Source organism: Taudactylus pleione, unplaced genomic scaffold, assembly GCF_031769625.1.
Source record: "Taudactylus pleione unplaced genomic scaffold, aTauple2 ptg000041l, whole genome shotgun sequence".
Lineage (NCBI taxonomy): Eukaryota > Metazoa > Chordata > Amphibia > Anura > Myobatrachidae > Taudactylus > Taudactylus pleione.
The window spans coordinates 79,898,636-79,921,857 of record NW_028284443.1 but is presented as its reverse complement, the minus strand read 5'-3'; the positions used below and the strand labels follow the sequence as shown (position 1 = coordinate 79,921,857).

The 23,222-nt window shown below is 39.4% G+C and overlaps 1 protein-coding gene across 1 annotated transcript in view; it reads left to right on the top strand.

Moving 5' to 3' along the window:
• Nucleotides 1-16,032, top strand: part of LOC148538282 (outer dynein arm-docking complex subunit 1-like) — a 107,352-nt gene extending 91,320 nt beyond the window's left edge. The window contains exon 15 of the mRNA XM_088457405.1: nt 13,559-16,032. Within this exon, the coding sequence (XP_088313531.1) occupies nt 13,559-13,645 (87 nt within the window). The 3' untranslated portion in view covers nt 13,646-16,032. The remainder of the gene's footprint in view (nt 1-13,558) is intronic.
• Nucleotides 16,033-23,222: the final 7,190 nt, after the last annotated feature.

Sequence of the window (23,222 nt, the reverse complement as noted above, 5' to 3'; positions counted from 1 at the left end):
TATCCGACATCACCTGACGCCATTGCCGGTTGCTTTGCTAAAACTTTATCTCCCTCTCTGCTCTTTGACTCTGTAGGCCTCATTTTATCTACAAAGGCTGAATATATGGTTCTATCCTCCATAGAGGTTGCAATTACATCCGAGGCCAATGATTTCTCAGCCTATGGGTACTTCAAATCTATGTTGTCTCTCCAAAAAGCCCATCTTTTTGCTTTACAGGCTGTGCTGAAGATTCTAGGTTCAAAATTTCAGTATTATATGTACTTTTTTGTGTGTTTGGGTGGGCTGATCCGAAACTTTTTTTTTCTATATTATTTTGCAAGAACCCGAGGCTTGGCCTGATTAGTACCCCGTAGTCCAATGTGTTTGTCGCACTTTTGATGCCTTTTCTGTATGTTTTTTTATTTTTCCGCACTGATCTATAAGTATATATCCTAATTTTTCAAATGCCTATAATTCTCATGTCACAAATGTACTTTATTTTGTTTCAATGTGGGAGGAATTGTATTCCTTCTTATGCCTGGGAGCCGGGTTATGCCTGACATATGGTCACTTAGTCTATTGCCCCTGTCAATTATCCTGTGCAATTATTTTTTATTATTATTTGGGCTGGGAGGTGGTAAGGGTTTTATTTCTGATATATAAATGCTCTTTATATGCTTGCTTTTGTTTTTTTGCTGAGGGGGAAAGGGTGTTTGATTTAATTTATTTTGCAGGCCTGTTGTGAGTAGGGGTTAGCTTCCACTAGCTTAAGGCCATCTAGTTTTTTGCCCCTGTTATACTTTTTCCTTGGTTTTGGGGGGGGGGTATTTAGGTATTTAGATAGGCTAGATTAGTTAATAGTGGGGTAGGAAATTAGGGAATCCAAGTATACCTAGATTGGGCTTAGGTCATACAGGGTGGGGGGTTAAAGGGAGGGTTGATTTGGGATTTTCTGGGGGTGTATATGGAACGGTTTCTCTCTTTTCTTTTCAAATTTTACTGTACTTATTTTCTCCTGCTATGTGGTATTTTGGAAGACTATATACTGCCTAGATAGTATGTCTGTTTATATAGCCTATCTCATATAGTTTTAGATCACGTGGGCCCAGATGGCGCCTATGGGTCCACACTGCATTACCTGTACAGTTTGAAATAGCCATGGTTTATATTTTTGTTATTTACCATGACTTATGTTCTTTCTACATGTATCACTTGATTTGATTATCATTATGTGATCTATATTTTATGTCTGCTGATATTACTACTGTTTTGCAATTATTGTTATTTTGTTTGGGTGTGTCTCAAAAACGTAATAAAAATTATAAGATTAAAAAAAAAAAAGTATCCTACAGTAATTTTAAGGACTATTTATTTCCTCTGCAGATACCATTTACAGCAGTGGTTCTCAAACTTGGTCCTCAGGACCCCACACAGGTCACGGTTTATAGGTCACCCAGCAGCTGCACAAGTGTATTCACTACTCACTGACTACTCACTGACACATTTTAAAAGATTCATAGGTGGAGCTAATTATTTAACTTGCAATTCTGTGAGGAAACCTGGAAGACATGCACTGTTTGGGGTCCTGAGGACCGAGTTTGAGAACCTGTGATTTAGAGAATTACAATGTTTTGTTTTGTTGAGAGGCAGGATCTTTTTACCACATAAGTGTGAGTATTCTCAGTTTGAAAGTATGATCCTATTAGGTCAAGCCCTTGTTCCATCCAGACTATGTTTTGAAGATAATGCCACCGAATTGTGAGGCAGTCTCAGGGCTGATTCATCACGGATCGCAACTGCAACAGCGTCGGCCAATGGTGCTTTCAGCCATGCGTATGTGAGATAGCGGTAGTGGGCGTCTCTATGCTGATGTGCGACAGCTTTGCGATTGCATTCATTAGCATATTTTCGCAGCAGACCTCCGTGCGTAATCGCAGCTGTGATCGCAATAGCGTTCCGTAGTGAATCAGGCCCTTAGTCCTGATCAAACCTATAAATGTCACTTCTGCCATTTACTATGTGTAGCATGAATTAAGGCAACTAACTTGCCTCCGGGGGCACTACTAGAGAGACAGCAAAATAGTACAACTGTATAAAGTTATTCTAGCTACTCATAACTCCTATTAGTTTATTTTGTCTGTGTATAAAGTGCCAGGCTCTAGAGTTCTTAGCGGGGCTGTTTGAGAGGTGGGGACCCCTGTGCAGGCTCAGTGTAGGGCCCCTCATCTCTGCGGTGCAGAAAACTCTGGCATGGTGCCATAGCCTGCTGGCTCCTGTAACATGGTGTCCGGCCATGGTCATGGAAACTCCTTTACTGCACATGCGCTAATCTCCTGAAAAATGACCGTCACACCATTTTCCTGGTGATTCCTGCTGTTCATGCAGCACCGATGTGGGACTCCAGAGAGGTAAGTATTAAACATGGGGGTGCAGTGTGATCCCCTTCTGACCCATGTGCACCGCACACCCTTTATAGATTTGCTATAGTTCTTAGGTTGGTGTACAAGCCTAGAATGCTCTGTATTTTATGGCAGTTTCTAGAATATTCTCTGTACTGTATGGCGGTCACTAGGATGCATTCTGTACTGTATGGCTGTCTTAGGAAGCCCTTTATATTGTATGACATTCACTAGAATTCTTGCTGTACTGGATGGTGGTCACCAGATGTATTGTAAGGTGGTCACTAGATGCTCTTTGTATTGTATATATGTCAGTAGAATGCTCTTTATATTGTATATATTATATTGTATATCAGTCACTAGGAAGCTTTCTGCAAATTGTGTCAGTTATTAGGATGCTTTCTTTACTATACAGCAGTCACTGGGATGCTCTCTGTGCTGTATTGTGATCACTGGGATGCTCATTTTAATTTATGACAGTAACTGAAATAAAGAGCAGCTTAGCACTATATAAAATTATAGTCACACCACTGCATGGTCACCTAATGGCATGTTGTGAAAAACCCTCTTTAGACATAAAGGGTGAATGGGGGATTAGGGGCATCATGAATGTTTTGACCTTTGGCAGCCATAACTCTTAATGGGGTAAGCCAGATGTGAACCTGTAGGTACCTTACAAATGTTGCTGGTGCATGCAGCAATAATTGGGTGTTTATAGAGAAGGGGTAGTCACTAAGTGGATGCCCGGTGCGTCATGAGCATAAGCCATATTGTGATGTGCTCATGGCTCTTGTACCTTTTCATGAATCTGAAATGTTGGGCATTATGGTCATTGGTCTAATTCCAACTATCTGTGTGGAATTTGTATGTTCTCTCTTTGTGTAGTTTTCCTCCAGGTTCTTCATTTTCCTCTCCACGCCGGTGCAAGGTTTCAGGGCGCCCTAGGCAAAGGTTCACAATGCCGCCCCTGTTTTCCCCCAAACCCTCCGCCCAGCTCACAGACACATACACAGCGCCCTAATAATATTCACATGACCCGAATTAAAGGGATGATTCCCCCTGCAGTGCCCTCAGTAGTAAGGGCCTCTGTAGTGCCCCCAGTTGTAATGCCCTTGTAGTGCCCCCAGTAGTAATGCTTCCTGCAGTGCCCCCAGTAGTAATGCCCTCGTAGTGCCCCCAATAGTAATGCTCCCTGCATGGCCCCCAGTAGTAATGCCCTTGTAGTGCCCCCAGTAGTAATGCTCTCTGCAGTGCCCCAGAAGTAATGCTCCCTGCAGTGTCCCAGTAGTAATGCCCCTTGAAGTGCTCCCAGTAGTAAGGGCCCTTGTAGTGCTCCCAGTTGTAGTGCTCCCAATAGTTCCCCCAAATGATGCCCCTGTAGTGCCCCCTGTAGTAAGCCCCCCCCCACGCACAAACATACACACACCAAAAAAAATAAAAAATACTTACTTTAAACCCTGCTCCAGTGCCTGCTGCCGTCTGTCCCCAGCGCCCGCTCCTCGTAACCATTCGGGGTGACGTCACTCCCATAGTGCACTGCTGCACCCGGAAGCCAGAGCTAAGGAGTGAGCTCCATCCTCCGGGGGGGGGGAGAAGGAGCTGGGCGGCCGCTGGTAACACAATCTCAGTGGGCGCCCTGCAAACGGAGGGTGCAGGGGGTACGACCGCTGGGCCGGCGGGCCCCATAGCAACCGAACCCTCTGCACCTTCCGCAGTTAGGCGGACACAGAAGCGCCCTCTAAGCCTGCCTAGTGGTAGCGTCGGCCCTTTTCCTCTCACACTCCAAAAACTTACTGTACTGGTTAGTTAGTTTCTGACAACAGTATCCCTAGTGTGTGCATATCTGTGTGGTAGGGAATATATTTTTACTGAGCAAGTAATTTGTGAATGATTAAATACTATCTGTAAAGTGCTGCGTAATATGCAGATGCTATATAAATACTGTCTATGATATCACAATTAGCTTTATGATTTCACGAAAACTTTTTCCCCTGGTAATTCCTGTTTTACCTAGTCTAATCAAGATTACTGTACTAACCATAGCTAATACAATATTAAAGTACTAGATAGATAGACAGACAGACAGACAGACAGACAGACAGACAGACAGACAGACAGACAGACAGATAGATAGATAGATAGATAGATAGATAGATAGATAGATAGATTATGCTGACTGGTCACCTTATCTGATTTTCCATTATTCCATAATCCTATTGTGCTATAAAAAGATATTTCAGCATGCTTACATTTGGGGAGTGTGCGTCTTTCCCTTTCCTCTTTATGTTCCTTTTTTCTGTTTATTTAATAGATCTTAAAGGACAAGCCCTTTCACCGTTTAGGGAACTTCTAGCCGCCCTGCATAATAATTAAAGTTTTTGTGCTCCATTTCTGTAAACTGACCCTTTAACATGACCTTTTCCTGAACTTACATAGCTGGGGATGGCACTGCGCTCTTTATAATAGAAAACTTGACAATGCAGAATCAAACAATCAAGACACTTATAAAATTAATTGATGACTAACATCATAAAAAGAAGTAAAATATTACATACAAATCAATGCTGACATAGAACACAATAGCGTATAAATATTGTTCAGTGTACATAATAACATCCTGGCTCTTGCCAAATAAATATAAATGTGTATGTATAGCTATATCTCTACTGACAAATCTGGTATTACAGCAAATCTGTGTATTTTTTATATTTTATTCTATAGACAATCAAAACATTTAGCACATGTATGATAGTAATTTAGGTATTTCAACTCAATAAAGAATATATAATGCTGATACGCAAAAACATTTTTTTTTTTTTATGTATTAGAGTTCGTTTTATACTCTTGCACAAGCCAATACTTATTCAGTGAGATATTCAATGATCATTAACACACCTTAGTGCACAGGTATGAACAGAATGGTTAATAGGAGGAAGCCTGAAAAGTGGGTATTTAAATGCAGGAGCCCTTAGTGGAAACACTCTTTGATAAAGCTTCCATGGTCAGAGACTGATATACCTGCCATTTATGTCCACCTGCATCTCCATGGTTGTGCTGGTAACATATGATCCGGTCCTTAAAACAGCAATACTGGACTGGACAATCAGCTTTTGGTCATTGCTGCAGCTGCATTAGTACAGTACCTGCTGTCTATACTCTGGTCTGTGACTTGTACAATCAGCAGGACTCCAGAGGAGCAGTAGACAGGACTGCACAGGGAATACATGATTTTCAGTATAGGAGCACCTGAGTGATGCCGGAACTGACTGGTATTAGTCTCCTTGTAATATTGGATCGCTGCTAATAATCACATTATACCTCCATGCTGCTTTAACACATCTCTGCAGACAGCATACCGGATTTGCCAGTAGAGATATAGCTATACATATTCATTTATATTTATTAGGCAAAAGTCAGGATTGTATTATGCTGAATAATATTTAAATACTGTTGTGTTTTATGTCAGCATTAATTAAGTTTCTCAATTGTTTGATTCTGCCATGTTAAGTTTTCTATTATATAGAGCGCAGTGCCCTCCTCAGGTGTATTGTTTATATACTTATTGTATTGTATTGAAGTACCATTGAGCTTCCGCTCGAAATATTAGTTTTTTGAAGTATTTTGTTTTTTCAGAATAACAGATATGGGAGACTCAAACCTGTACTTAATTTATTTTATAGTTACATCAACTGAATTGATTGATAAAATAAAACACCCTCATCATCAATTCATTGATTCGGCTCAAGTAACTGGAAAAGTAAGTTTAGTGGATAGACTGGGAGCAGAGCATTTGTACCAGCTGGAAGGGGTCACATGTTGCAAGGTCTGTGCATAGGCCTTTGATAATTGCTTTATATCAGTTTGTAGATGTTTCTGGGGTGTGTGCAAACAACCTTACTTCAGATTACACCATACATGCCCACTCTCCTGATTTGGTCGGGAACCACCCGAAAATCGGGGGCTGCTCCCGGCCCCCCAGGAAAAGTAGGCATGCCTCCCGGCCCCTCCTGTCACCCCCCCCCTTCGCAATACCTACCCAAACTCCCGCAGCGGGGGGGCTGATGACGAGATTCGCATCATCATGACCCCGTCCCCTGATCCACAATGCCGTAAATATGACGCGAGTACGTGACTCAGCCCCTAGCCCCGCCCCTAACTGGCATGTATTGTCCAGCCCACGCCCAATTTTACCTACCCTGCCCCCTGCTAAGACGACCAGGCTGCTCCCTCCCAGGAGGGGCAGCCAGGATATCGGCAAGTATGGATTACACTCATCAAGGGCCTGATTCAGAGGTGGATGCAGTATGGCTGTATGGTAATGCGGTAGCTGATGGGCACTCTATTGAGCCGCTCACTGGCCGCAGCGCAATTCTGCTGATGTGTGCACAAAACTCACTATCGGTGGAGCCCTATGGTTGCTTAGAATGTCTGACGGCCCATGCCAGTGGAACTGTATCTTTCAATGCAACCCCTGACACCAACACATCCGCCGATAGTTACCCACCCAGTCACCACCCAAGAACGCCCTTTAAAATTACATATATCTCCATGCAATTCCAATATACATCCCCTGGCGGGAACCATTGGGACACATGTGCATAGGGCAGTTGCCCACCGATGTTGTAATTCCATTCATCTTTGAGTCTTTCATTTAATTTTTGGAATATCACTGCCACATATTTGTATTAACAGCAAAAGAGATAAAAGAGTTATGTCTAAAATAACTGCAATGTTATTGAATCCTGCTGTGTTCTTTCTGCTTAATTGAAATAATAATGAGCTAGCACCTTGCCCTCTTCAGTCGAGCTATGCAAACTAAGAATTTAGAGGGGATGAACATCACACATCATTTAGCATTTTTCTTTTCCAGCTCCAAATTCCCTGGGATTATCTAGCATAACATTTTTAGCCTTGTAGCTCATATTAACAATTCACCCTGTCATACGATATTAATGTGACAATGACACAGATGAGCTAGCTGATAACAGTTATCTATCTGTTCCCTTGTAGCCCGAGGAAAGCCCGCAGCATTACTCTTCCGCAGCTTGATTATGTGATCCTGATGACACTGCAGTTCAATTTAGATTATTGACCATTTTGTCACCTAATATAAAATAATTGTACAGCATGACTCAGAAGCCATGTACTAAAATAATTATATTATAGTTATATTATTTTCACAGACCACTATGGAGAGAGCATCAAAGTAAAATAGTGTTTGAAGCCCGGAATAGCTCTTGGTGGCTTTCATGTTTTTTTTTCCTGCATGATTTATGTGCTCAGTTATAATTTTGTCATTAAGTTTTAGCACATGACTCTTTTTGGTGTGCCAATAACATCCAGTGTTAAGCCATGTTACATATTTTGTTCTGCTGTTTTGTTTGTTAATTATTGAGAGAACAGTCAAGAAGCCCAACTTATTAATTGGATACAGCAATTATAGGGGCTGATTCAGACCCGCTCGTAAGCTCTAAGTGCTCGCAAGCAGGTCGATGTTTGCCCCCTGCGCATGCGCTGCCTTCGGCGTGTGCATGCGCGAGACCCGGCCAGCGACGGGCGCTCCATCGCTACGGGTCTAGCACCAAAATGGGGTGGCTGTCGATTGTGATTGACAGCTCCCCCTGTTTTAGAGGTGGGCAGAGGGGGTGGCGACACAAATGGAGGCGTTCCTGAAGGAACGCCTGCCGTTTGTGGGAGGCACCACTGACATCACCAGTGATGTCAGTGGTGAGCTTCCTGCTCTATTTAGAGCAGGAAGCTCACTGGGGCTTGCGGGAACGAGACCCTACCACGAGGGTCTCATCGCAAGCCGCAATGGTCGCTACCATCGCGACCATCACCTGGCCGCTCGCAAAAGCTATGGGTAGTCACCCACAGCTTAGCGAGCGGCCAGGAGGCTGGCTCCATTAAAAAAAAAACGCCCTCATTCAGAGCGAGCGCTCTGAAAGAGCGTCCGGTTCTGAATCAGGGCCATAGACCATAGTGATCAAGCTATGTTTCTCTAAAACATATTATTCAGAGCTATGCAAAGACAATGACTGTTGACAAACAATATTGGAACCTATAAGTCTCTGGAGAGACTATATTGTATTTTACAAACAAATATATGTTTATAGTTTGATTGGTAAAGTGTGGTAAAATTGAAGCGCCCCATCAGTAAATATCTTAAACAATTCTTGAACTAGTCCTACTAACAGAGGACTTACTGAAGGGAGCTGCTGATTTTATCTAGATAGCGCGAGTTAGGATATTTTTGTGATATTATATATATATATATATATATATATATATACTGTATGTATATATATTTTTTTTACTGAAATATTAAGTTTAAGGGGTATATTTACTAAAGTGCAGAGTGGAGATGTTGCCCATAGCAACCAATCAGATTCTACTTATTTATCTAGTACCTTCTAGAATATGATAGCTAGAATCTGATTGGTTGCTAAGGACAACAGCTCCACACTGCACTTTAGTAAATATACCCCTAAAACGGTAATCTAAATCGCTTTGTCAGTAACTCTTGTGCCTTTTGGAGCTATTTAAAATGGATAAAAATAAAAGTGGACAAGTCATTTTTCTCTGATGCATCTGTGCACATTTTACCCAGCATAACATACACCGGAGCAGATGCTCTTTTCCACATGTTTATGGACCTTTAGGCAGACACTTGCACATTTTTGGTCCATGGTAACTTCTCTCAGTTTTGCCTTTAAAATGATTGCTGCTTTAAAAAAAATGGGAAGACTTACAGGAGTATCCGCAGTGGCACCAGATCGCACCCTATTATATAAATCCCGTAATCTGTGGAGATTGAAATTGGAGGGCTGATTTATTGTGTACTTGATTTTGGGAACAATTAATACAGGAGGAATAACCTGGAAGAGAATCGGTACAGAGCATGACATGAGGGAAACATTGTATAGCAGGGGACAAAAGCTGATACATCATTGATACAGGGAAATGACCTGGAGGGATATTTTTCCTACCAAGCATTTCTTGAAGCCCAGTGTATGAGGGAATAGGCTGACAGAGGACTCTTTCTTCTCTCGGAAGATACGCAAATGTATTTTATTGTCATCCTATTTGTCATTTATGCTGGCAATACTAAGTTTTATATGCAGTTCTAATAGGACTTTTGTTGTGTGGTGTTAATGCTTTTTTAATGTGCAATGTAGTGCTTGGTATGTACTTACAGGCATTTGCAATGCATTTGTAAAAGGGCATAGTGGGCCTGATTCAGCAAGGAACGTAGCTGCGAATACAATAGCGATTGCGCACGCAGGTCAGCTGCGATAGAATGCTAATACGCCGCTGCACTACACAAGGACGCCCATTTTACTTTACACACATCCGTAATGTTTAGCAGGACTGTGAAACCATCGGTACAATCGAGTACCATCGCAGCCTCACGCACACACGCCCTGACCTTGCTAATTTCCACACATGCTATCAGTCTGCGTAGGGCATTGCAGTGGATAATATATGCAGGCCCCTGCAACCATGTTGAAACGCACTGGCACGTCTGCGTTCGCCCGATCACCCCCTGTCACCACCCCCAAACAGCACTTCCTGTCAATCACTCTGCAATGGGTCTGCGTAGTCACTGCGATCAAAAACCTGATTGCAGTGGCTTGTTCTCAGACGCACACTGCGATGCAAACACATGCACAGGACGCAACAATCGGCCAACTGCATGTGTATTAGCAACTGCGTTCCTTGCTGAATCAGGCCCATAAACCGCTATATATTTTTGTTATGCACTAAGTGATGAATGTGTGTTTTTGTCACATGTCAAAGGCATTAAAATGAATCGGGAAGCTTTCTGAATAACTTAGCACAACTGAAATGAAACACGTTTATATGTTCTCATTTGGTAGAATTTTTATTTTCACATCCTATTAACAATCATTTAAATTGCATTAAAAATGCATGTTTAGTGTGTAACTTTATCTCCAGTGGGTACGCAGCCTTACTGTGCAGTTCTTGTTTAATGCATGGGTTCATTTCTTGCTAAAATATGAACAATGGTAATGGATTCTCTTCAACGCTTCTATTTTCTCCTATCTATATTATTATATAGTTAAATGTGCCATTTATCCTTATATATTTTAGAGAAACAAATCTGATTTTATTTGTTTCTTAAGAAAACAAGTACTAGTTTTTATATTTATTATTTGAAGTTTCCAAAGCAGCTCCATTTACCTGAATCATTACAATATATGAATGGCCATATAAATGATTGTTAGGCTGGCACTGTGTACTCTTAGCCAGAATCTCGGGCAGTGCAAATATTTTAATGTTCACACTTTTTTACAGAACTTTAGTGCTGCCTTATGTTGTATTACACTGACAGAAATACAATAATTGTATAATGTGTTTACTAAACAATAGACGTTATTATGCAGCGCCTTACTGATATGTAATATGTTGCCACTGTACCTCAGGTATTCTGCTTTCCATTCATGAGTTACAGCCATCAGTTATTTCTTGTCATGGTCCATGGGCTCTTTCTTGCATGAGAAGATTGCATAGATATTACATATAAAGCAAGGGAATATTGCCCACACCAGTATGTCTCTTTGATACACTGATTGAGCTACTCACATAACTCAGCTGCAAGACTGACTGCCCTTATAATGACAAACATAAAAATGTAGATTGAGTTCCTCTTCCTGGCATGCCTACAATGTTGTACAGTGGTCCCCATAACCTGCAGCCCTGAATTGGAAAGCAATTAGCACCTATACACACAATCCTACGCTTAAACAGCTTTTATTCCTCAACACTGTTGACCTTGAATTCTTAGGACTGTGGTGGGTGGCCCAGATAACTATTCTTTACTTGCAGATAGGGCCATGGTTACACCTCATTATGTTAGGGAGCCCATATATTTACTGTACATTCATGACATGGACAGGCAGCCACTCTACTACTTATAGCTGTGAGCATGTCTTCTGCCACAGCGGTTTAGCCAAGGTACAATCATCTTCTTCCCACACTCTTCACAACTGTACAAACTACTGATTTCTGTTTGTAAGAATCTGCTTTCTTTAACTTATTAGTTCTACACATACTTCAAATAGGGCTGAAAACCATACTGTATCTAACCAAGTGGGGGTATTTCAACACTGCAGGTGTGACTAATATAACTTTTCAGAAACATCTGAGTTATGCGCTAGTGGGGACTTATAAAATAGGTGTGATACAAAAGGTTGTCAATAATGAGTTTGACAGGTTTACACCAAAAGGTTGACCATTTTGTGCCTGTCAACCAAATCACTGTCGATCTTTTCATTGTCGACATTTTGCACGGAACCCTTATAAATTGTATTTTTTGATTAAAAAATATCTAAATTACATCTTTATTTTCCACCATAAGGCATTTTACTTTGGTCCATAGAATATGTAGCGTTCCCGCTAGGCTGTTTTAGCGGGGCTCTGCGCCCTGCCCTCCTTCTGGAGGGCAAAAAGCACCCTGCCCTCCAGAAGGAGGGCAAAAAGCGCCCTGCCCTCACAGCCTATGGGTGCCGTCTTTACCAGCGGGTCGCAGTGTCCCGCGGGTGGGGAAATGTGCAGTGACCCGGTCACCGCTGGAGAATAGATGCCGGGCGCCCGGCATCTATTCTCCCTGTCGGCATCGCTTGGGGGCTGCAAGGCATGTCCGTAAGTGCCGGGCACACCCCCAAGAGTGACGCAAAGGGGACGCGTCTTATAGACACGCCCCCTTTTCAATGGTCACTCCCCCTTTTCGGGAAGTGCCCTCTCTAGCTTCGTGCCCTGCCTGCCACCGGAGCTAGAGTGAACACTAGAATATACAGTATATAGATCTCCTACAATTTCCAGACGGGGAACCCATTCGATAATCACATACAGAAGAGCTGAAATTTGATGTCCAAATTCAAAAAAGTATTTAGCAACAGTCACAATTAGTCAGTTACTATAATAGTGTATGAATGGCGAATTGAAGATGGTGTTGGGTCTTTCTTTCTTGAAAAATTCTAATAGTTTTTCCCATATAGGTCAGGACACATTGCATTTCAATATATATACAATATGGTCCATGGTACAAGATTGTTTAAACCGAATATGGATCTTTTTCCCACTATGGGGGATGAAGAAAACTTTCATTGACTGGGGTTGGTGTAGTGGTTAGCTTTAAGGGGGGTATCCAATAGACGATAAGATTGAACGATAATGATAAAATCGTTCGATAATCGTTCAAGCATCGTTCGAACATCGTTTGCAAATCGTGCAGTAATTGTTTCTAACGATGCGCGCTCCCGCTGGTCATTTGATCGTCTCCTCCATCGACTGAACATGCAGGTCAATTTCACTTGATTGCTTACAAATCGTTTACACATCGTTCACGCTGAACGATCAAACGATGAACCACTGTCTGCCCACTATAGCTGAAAGCTCTCAATCACAGATTAAAACAACATAGTTTATTGTTAGATCTTTTGCAAATCTTTTGCAAATTGTTCAGAGTGGAAGATCATATTTCAAGGGAAACTTCAAGGGAAAATCGTTGAGGTTGGACAGGGCTAAAATCGTCTAGTGGATGCCCCCCATTACTGCCCCACAGCCCTGAGGTCATGAGTTCATTTCCTGACCAATGTACTATCTGTGTGGAGTTTGTACACTCTCCCCATGTTTATGTGGGTATAATCCTATATACATACATACCAGAGAGAGAGAGAGATATCGCTGTTTGTGTGTTTTCAAAGACCTTTTTCAAGAAATTATATCAAGATCACAGTCACAATAGGAGTTGGATCCTGATAGGATATCTTGATAAAGATCTCTATAAAAACTGGCTAGTGCCTTCTTTTCAAATGTATATATTTATATTCATGAATGTTATTGTAATCATAGCATACAGCAATGTTTTATTTAAGGTTTGTGACTTTATATTAGAAGGTGCTGCTTCTGCCTTAATGGAGGATCTAATGTGCAGATTGATGATTAACTAAAGGAAACTTTTATATGCCCCCATTATCTCCTCTCTAATATCACGTATTTTCTTACATTATCATTATATATTGTATTGTGAAAGTGTGGAAAAGGTGAGAGAGAGTAAGTGACATTGGTAAAAGTCTGATATATAGTAATGAGCATCCTCTCAACAGTCAGGCAAACACTTAATTAACTATTATTTATTATGTTATTCCTAGGTCCTGAAAAGAGAGGAGAAAGCCAGCAGGAAGGGGAATCTGAATGGAAGTGCTCTTGCTAAGATGGGGACAACGGCAAAGAAGTGATTGCAAGCACAGTAATTGGAAAAGCGAATAACCAGAAACACTACAATGAGACATACACAACATAACATTATTTCACAGGTGCAGTGCCCCAAGCTTAGTATGTGGTCATTGACTCAATATGAAGCACAAACAATCTAGCGCAATACCAGACCAAACTCATAAAAGGTATACACAATCTTACCCGGGCATAATCTATGCCAATAAAATGTTAATGAAATCTGAGTTCAGTCTTTTGTAATCTTATTGAGTGTAAAGGGTTATACCTGTAAGTAAGGTTAGGGCAATTCTAATGAATGCATGGGACACCTTGCACTCCAAGAAACTCACTTACCACCATAGTACAAGCTATTATTTTCTTGTCTCCAATCATGATTTTCCAATGCACACGAGATGACTGCTACACCATTGCAGCATGGCTTTCAATAGTATAACAGATGCCGTTGAGTACTATGGTTTATAGGCTGTCTTTTCTGGTGCAGTTTATAGCACTATAGAATGTTTTAGTCTGGACCATCTCTTACAATTCTTAGATTAATTATAGTATTATATAATATGTTGATAGGAACTTCAGCTGTATTTCAAATTCAGAAGTTTATTTTTTTTCATATTTTTGTATATTTAATGTTAGAGAGATCTCCAGAAACCAGATATCCCTGGTGCATTAACATATACTATCAATATGTAAGTTGTTAAGTTCTATAGTGTGCCTTAAGCCGTGTATCCACTTGTCGATTAAAATGAGCGATTGAACGATAGCGGTATCGTTATCGTTCAATCGCTCATCAATTGGGCATGAATCGGGCATGGAAATGTCGAAAACGACCCACCGGTCAATCATCGCCTGAACATGCTGGTCAGTCTGCGGATAACGACAGATTAACCATGTACAGGGATGAGTGAGGGTGCCTACACTGAACGACATATCGTTCAGTGTAGGCACTGCAGGGGAAGATGAACGACTGTACAATTACAATGTTGTAATCATACTGTCGTTCAACAATCTGCTAGTGGATACACACCTTTAGCTATTTAAAATGCTAAGATCTATGTCACTGGCTCTTAGCAGCTACAGCACCGTATCCACCCCATGTCTTTATACCCATCATCTTTGCAATAACATTCATCATGCTCTTTGTACTTCCATTGTGGTTAAGTCTCAGATCCACCATAATGATGTTTCGCTGATGGGTTACATATATCTCCTCCCAGCCTATTCCTATATATGTTTTTATATGTTGGAAACTTTATTTCACCTGCCTTGGTAACTGCAGGCTTCAGGGCTAATTGAAGAGCCCCCGAGGGTTTTTAATAGAATATTGCAATGGAAACAGAAGACAAGGAAGAACCAAGAAGAAATATTAGCAGGATTTGTTTTGGAAAATGTGATTAATATGGTCATTTTGAGACAAACGCATAAAATAAAAATATTCACTTACCCATATATCAGACTGATTGATAGATCAAAGATTGTTACCCTATCAAACAATCTAAAAAAAACAATGAGCCCCAGTCTATGTAAAGAACCAAGTACATGATTTACTAAAGCACATAATTTGTGACTGCTTATAGTGGGTCAGACTTTGCCTTTTTCCTGTCTAGTCAAGAATTTTGGAAAAAGAATATGCAAGTATATTCCTTATACCTGATGGGAAAGGATGAAAACTAACCTCCAAGCTCTTGATATATATGTTCCTTTTAAATCACTTCTATATTGACTTTCCAGTATGTTTAATTTAATTGTATCCCTTTTGTAAAGAACAGTAAAAATCTGAAGGTGGGTAATACTGTCACCGGTTCAGAAGTAATAAAACATTTATTTAAAAATACTTTGAAAACTAAGCTGGTGGACCCTTCATGTTCACAAATACAATCAGCGTATTTAGTAACACTAATTGGTCCTTCATATTTTAGTATTAAAAGAAAACAAATGCCACTGTCTGTAATGTCCCTGTTTTATACTGAATAAAAGTGCATTGCGATAAAAAATACTCCAGTGACTTATTAAAGGCAACTTTGAATCATAAGACTAAAATTTTCTAACTGTAAAAATGCATTCTATTTATTCGAATACACAGTGAATCAGAAGATCAAACAACTAGTTTGCTGCATATTAATAAAACGTTGATGCACTCTTGAGTTTGATTTATTCTGAAATATAATCCCTGTTGTATTTTTGTAGGACCAGCAGCACAATTAAATTTTGAGGATCTAGGATTTTAGGATGAAACAACAAAGAAAAATATTTGCATGCTGTCAAGTATACACGGAGAAACAGTGACACCCAGTGTATATACTGAGGTGTTCCATTCCTGACAATGTTACTGAATTAACTGAAATAACTAGCACGAGAAGTAAGGTTGTAAGCAGACTATTTACTGTGATGGAGTCGAGCCTTATTTTTACTTTGTAAGAAAAGTATATCATACTGTTACTTATGCCTTTGATTATTATTTTGGTACAGTGTGTTTACTAGTGAAGTAACCCAAAATAAAAGTAAAATGTTCAACTGAAAAGTCTTACCCCTCTTTGAGGAATAGTATTCTAAGGATTGTGCACTAGATAAAATATTAATGACTACCAAATGTAAGATACAATATATACATAATAACTATATTGTGTATATATTGTATCTTACATTTGGTAGTCATTAATATTTTATCTAGTGCACTACCAAATGTAAGATACAATATATACATAATATAGTATATTGTGTATATATTGTATCTTACATTTGGTAGTCATTGCATGTACTGTACTGTGATAATTTATAATACTATATAGTATATATAACAAATTATTATTATTATAATCAATTACAGTTTATAGAAGTAGTGCAGAAACAATGTTACCTTCGATACATCAGCAAATTCATAGAAATTATTTAGTCAATCTTACAAAAGTCATATTGCTATTTTAATAATGTAGCAATTTAGCCCTAATAAATGTGCACATTTTATGGCCCATATGTAGAGCAGCAGTGAGCAGGACAGACTTCCAAACTTTCTCACCACAAGATGGTGGGACAGAGCCCTCAAACCAGTGCAGGGAGGTATGCATGTGCAACTACTTACAATAACCTTCTGGCAATAACAGAAACATGGCTCACACAATTAGACACTGTCTCCCCTGCTGCACTTTTCACATGGTGTCCTACACTTCTCACACACCTCCAGGCCTGGTAATTGTAAAGGAGGTGGAGTAGGAATATTACTGTACCAATATTTTACATACATAGTTCTCCCACAGCCTGGCACCTTCACTCACATTTACATCATTTGAAGTACATTCTATCAGGACTTTCACCCCTTTTTCTCTACAAGTTGCTTCTATCTATCGCCCACCTGGACCCCCCAACAATTTCTGGAACATTTTTCGGCCTGGCTCCCTCACTTCCTATCCTCAGACATCTCCACCATCATTATGGGTGATTTCAATATCCCCATTGACAGTCCACAATCTCCTCATGCCTCCAAACTACTCTCTCTAACACCCTCTCTTGGCCTCTCCCAATGGACTGACTCCTCTACTCATCAGGAGGGCCACTGTCACCAGACTATGCTCAGTTTCTGATTTCACTAATGCTCTTTTCCCTCTCTCAGATCACAACCTTATCACCTGCACACTCTCCTCCATTACTGTACATCAAGCTCAATGTCATTGCAAGCAACCAAACTTCCTAAAACCCGCAGAAATATTAATGCTATTAACTTTCAACAACTATCTACAACAACGACTCTCACCAATTTCTACATTCACTTCTCCTGAGACTGCTGCATCACACCTAAACCAGATTCTAGAAAAAGTCCTCGATGAAGTAGCTCCAGCTACCCATCACACACCACGTAGACTTAGACGTCAACCGTGGCATTGTTACTTAGCAAGGCATCTACAAAAACTCTCACGTAAAGTAGAACGTCAGTGGTGAAAGTCTCGTACTGCATGTGACTTCCTCACATATAAGACTATCTACAACTCTTATCATACTGCTCTGGATGCTGCCAAACAAACATCTTTCCAATCTCTTATCTTTGTTCAAGCGTCTAACCCCAAGCGGCTTTTTAATACATGTGTGCATGATCTTGCTTCCTATTTTAAGATTGATAATATCCGAAATGAAATGGTATGCTCTTCCTCAGCTAGCTACCTGAACAATTTCCTACCTGAACCCTCTTCATTTGACTTCACAAATGAAGATGAAGTATCTACACGCTTCTCATCCTCCTACTCTATTACCTTTCCTCTAGATCCTAAACCCTCACTAATCAGTAAAGCTCTGTCTCTTGTGCTCTTCCCAACCCTAACTAAAATATGTAATCTCTCTCTACTGGCATCTTTCCATCACTGTTCAAGCATGCAGTGATTACTCCCATTCTGAAAAAAAAAAATTCTGACCCTAACACTCTCTCAAATTACTGTCCTATCTCCCAGCTCCCATGCCCCTCCAAGCTACTTGAGAGACTTGTCTACACTCGCCTCACACACTTTCTTAACACCCACAACTTATTGAACCCACTTCAGTCCGGCTTTTGTTCCCAACACTCCACAGAGGCAGCACTATTGATTCCTAATAGTCACTAGTCGCTATTTAGTGCTGCAAGTTGCTTAATAAAGAATTGCTTTCCAGTCCAATCATGTGGTTCCAAAGCACAAAAAGTTATTTATGTAAAGAAAAAGTAACATGATGAAAGTTTTAACAATCAGAGTAAAAAGCAATAATAAAGTACAAGCTGATACATATGCATGCGCACTGGTCCCAGCATACCATCATCAATCCACAAGCCTGTGGTCATCAAAGAGGATGTCTGTACACTGGAATCAGACACACAGCTTATATACCTTACAGAGTTCAGAGTTAACAAAGGGACCAGTTGACAAGTTCCATTGGTTCTTGCTTTTGGATGATCTGGTCATTGGTCAATTCATACGGTGTCATCAGGGGCATGGCTCAGTTCTCCAACGGTCTCTTTGTCTAGCTTCCCGCCGAACAACTAGTTAATACTGGCTACAACACTACATGCATGTTATAAACATTCTATCCAATAACTCCCTATCATCCATAACTAGCGGACGCATGATGTGACTTCTTTACCGATAGATACAAATGTCTGCAATTAAACAGGGATTTAGTATGATACCAAACATGACATGTCCACTATATTCTAAACCTTAGATCTCGTTTAAGTAATTATAATTATAATTTCATCATAATTATTAGCTGAAAATACCTTTAATAACACTTGTTATTAACTATAATCTGTGGGAACCATCTTGCACATATGCTTCCGCATATGTGTGTCTGTGTGCTGAAATAGCAACTATATACAATACAAAAGGGTTGGTCACACATTAACAGCGCTAATCAGGAAGCTCACACACAATAGAGAGCACATATATCGTCTCTGTAATATTTCTGTCTTCTTATTTGTCATCCATGTATTCTTGTATCAATCCAAAGTTGTCTCTCTCCAGAGTGTATATAAAAAAGAAAGAAAAAAAGCACCATATAATGTAGTAGCTTTTTTATAAAAAAGGAGTTGAATGACACAAAAATAAAAGACAATATAATCATAAAAAGAAAAAAAAGGAGGAAATTTCTTCACATATGATATGTTCTGAGTTCACTCAAAAATAGAAGATATGAAAAGGTTAGAACCGTACCGTAAATAGCACCCGATTCGGTGCTTCAAGAGAGTATGTATGGGGAGTCTCCGGATAAACTGCCCTGCTCCCTTCAAGCCTCTGGCTGGTTCAGCTAAATGCACACCATCGGATAGTTCCACTAGCAGATGAATCCCAGTTGCCAACGCGTTTCGAGTAGTCGTCACTCTTCCTCAAGGCTATGTGGGATTCACTGCTGTGACATCTGCTATTTAAAGGTCCTTTGACCCGGAAGTGGAACAACACACAATCCCCTTTTTTAAAAAAAGTCACAAATAATCCAAACAATAATGAAAACGCTCCAAAACCATTCATTTGTATATTAAACTCATAATATAAAACGTCCTCAATAAAATTCCATATATAAATAATTTTCAAAATCTGTTGATTTACTGCATTGCCACGTGTTTATATCTAAATCGCCGGCTTCAGACTTCCGGTTGTACAAGGAAGCCATAGAGCCGCTGTCCTCCCTTACCAGAGCGGCATGCTGATGGCGTCCTCTGGTGTCCTGTTGGACCCCATGTGGCCTATCTCCAAACATTCGCTGCCGGATATCCCTCACCGTGATCAGGTCACGACCGACGAGTACTCACTTCCGGTCGGAAAAACAGAAATGACGAAAGCATCCATGTAATGCACACAATACAATTAAAAAACTTTATACAAATGGCAGTGACAAAAGCATCCATATGATCCGTGCAATAAGATTAAAAAACTTTATATAAAAAAATTGCGTTAAGGACCATTCCATATAATTTATGATAAAATTAAAAAAATCTAAATTAGAAAACACACAAATGAGTGGTATTTGTTTACAATATGCAATGAAAAAATTATCATAGTAATAACACCATTATCCAAAATACTCTCAAAAAATAAACATAAGTACAGCATATCAGGGTTCTGGATTTACAGTTCTCATATTTATCATAGACGCATAATATTAAAATAAATGAAAAAGTATTTATAGAAACCATTTTAGTTCAAAATCTTTGTTCAAACCTGCAGGTATAATAGTATTAAGTCTAAAGATCCAGGACATTTCTGTCCTGGCCAGGATTCTCTCAGTGTCCCAATCCTTCCAAGAGGATCTCACACTTTGAATTCCCAGGAATAGCTTAACACTATTTACCTGACATTGATGTATTGTCCTAAAGTGGTTGGAGAGACTATGGGTCTCTAAACCTTTTTTAATGTTCCTAGAATGTTCAATCTTGTTTTGAGAGCTCTGGAAGTGCGTCCTATATAAAATAGACCGCAGGAACACTCTATTAGATATATCACATTGCTTGTATGGCAAGTAATGAAATTCTTTATTTTATATTCCTTTCCATTCACCATAAAGCTAGTGTACTTAGAGACTTAACTGGATACTGTTCTATAGAAGATACAAGTGCCACATCTATGAAAACCATGTGTTCTTACAGGATTGGTCGGTTCATAGTGTAGGGCACTTCTAACCAAATGAGTTTTCAAATTAGGGGCTTTCCTGTATATGAACTTAGGCTTTTCAGGAATCAGATCCCTCAAAACCGGATCCATCCTTAGCAAATACCAATGTTTTTTTATGATATACTCTAATTTTCTGTAATTCGAGCAAAAGGTTGAAATTAATGAGAAAATAGAGGAACTACAATCTTTGGTTAGTCCATTTCAGGATATACCTGAGTTTATTATCTTAGAGAAGGACATTGAAATAAAAATAAAGTAAAAAATACCAGGGATTTGGTTGCCAAAAAACAAAAGAAATTGATGAGGGACTATAACCACTATAAAAATGAGGGGAAACAAAAACGAAAGAAGAAAAAGACTATTTCAAAATCAATGATTGAAGAATCTAGGTATAATGACATAGATTTTGATCGACGTATCAATGGTGATGACAAATGTAACAAAAGGGGAAGTAGGGAGCAGCAACTCCCTTTTAGGGAATATCTGGAAACTCCCATGAAACGCAATTCAATTTTATCTCCAATTAAGGGATATTATGATCACCCAATCTTTGAAACCCCATGGAAACTAAATCGGAATTTCAGGGATAATAGACGACCAGAACCCTATTTTAGAAATCAATGGATTTATCCTAAAAAAAACATTTAAACATCATCCCTATCAGAGGACAGGTCAATTTGAAACTATTTATCCACATTTCAATAGATATAGTCCACTTAATGAAGAATATACCCCCAAACCTCATTTTTTTGGGAGAAAAAACAGATCTCATCACCCATGGTGACAGAGAATAGGAAATTTAGAGGAAAAGGGGGGGGGGGAAACCATAGGAACAAAAAAATGAAAAAAACAACAAATTTGGTAGAAAGATCATCTATGAATGATAATACCACAATGGTCCAAAGGACAAAAATTTTTCATTCAAGTACAAGAATACTCACATCACCGGAAATTAATTTATTGAACAAAGGCTTGAAGTTTGCGCCTACTACGAACCAGGACTCTTTTGAAACCTTTATAGATACACATAAATTTGTACGCAAATTGACTTTGAAAAAGTTTTTTGCATCCAAAAATGAGGAAAGTGAAGTAGGAAGTTCTGAGGTGAAAAAATGTACAAAATAAAATCTTCCTTTTACCCTTCACATGTTAAAGGAAATTTTAGTGACTGCTTTCAAAAATTAGTTATAGACGATATAAACAAACTAAAAGGTGATAAAGTGAAGAAATATAATTTGACAAGGAAAGAGATGAAAGCAGTCAGAGATTTAAAACAGGATAAAGGAATAATTATTAAACCCTGTGATAAAGGTGGGGGGATCACTGTCATGGATAAAGAATCCTATACAAAGGAGATCTGGTATTACGTATCAGAAATTAAATAATGATCCAATACAGAGAATGAAAACCAATTTTGTTAAGCTTTTAGATAAGCACTTGGATAATGGGGCAATTTCAAAATCAGAATAGGATTTTCTCTCTATAGAGCACCCGAAAACCCCCGACTATGTATGTTTTGCCAAAGGTCCACAAAAGCACCACTGCACCCCCAGGACGTCCAATCCTGGTGGGAGTAGGCGGACTAACAACAAATCTATCAGAAATGATAGATCACTATCTACAACCTTTAGTGGTACAAAACAACCTATATTAAGGATACCACAGATATTATTAATAAGTTAAATGAAGTAGTATGGGAGGAATCAATGGTTCTAATAATGGGGGATGTAACCTCCTTATATACTATTATCTCCCATACAAAGGGTTTGGAATCCTTAAAATGGTTTCTGGATCAAACAGATTATTGAGAAATCTTGAAGAGTTTTATTATGGAAGGGATAGATTTTATACTTAATAATAATTATTTCTTTTTTGACGGAACATATTATTTACAGAGATTCGGTACGGCAATGGGGACCAAGTTCGCACCCAGCTACGCCAACCTTTTCATGGCATATTGGGAGGGAATGTTGATATGGGGAAGTAGCTGGGCGTCAAACTTGGCCTTATGGTACAGATATATAGTTGATGTAATATCAATAATGCTAATATTGCTCTCAGTTTTAATATTAGTAGAGAAAGTATAAATTTCCTGGACTTGACAGTATATATCAAGGAAGGTAAAATAGAAACTAAGAGGTAAATTAAACCCACTGATTCCCAAAATTATATTAATAAGAGTAGCTTGCACCATAAAAATCGGTTGAAGAGTATCCCTAAGAGTCAATTTATACGTTTAAAAAGGAACTGCAGCAATGAAAATGATTTTATGGTACAGAGTGAGAACATGAACTCTATATTTATACAACAGGGGTATGATAAGTGTGAATTAGAAAGAACAATAAAAGATGTCTCGATGATGGATAGAAAATTACTCTTGGGACCAAAGAAATGTAAGGATAATGATGGAAAAAATTATGATTTCTATTTTATTACGATCTTTTGCTCGAATTACAGAAAATTA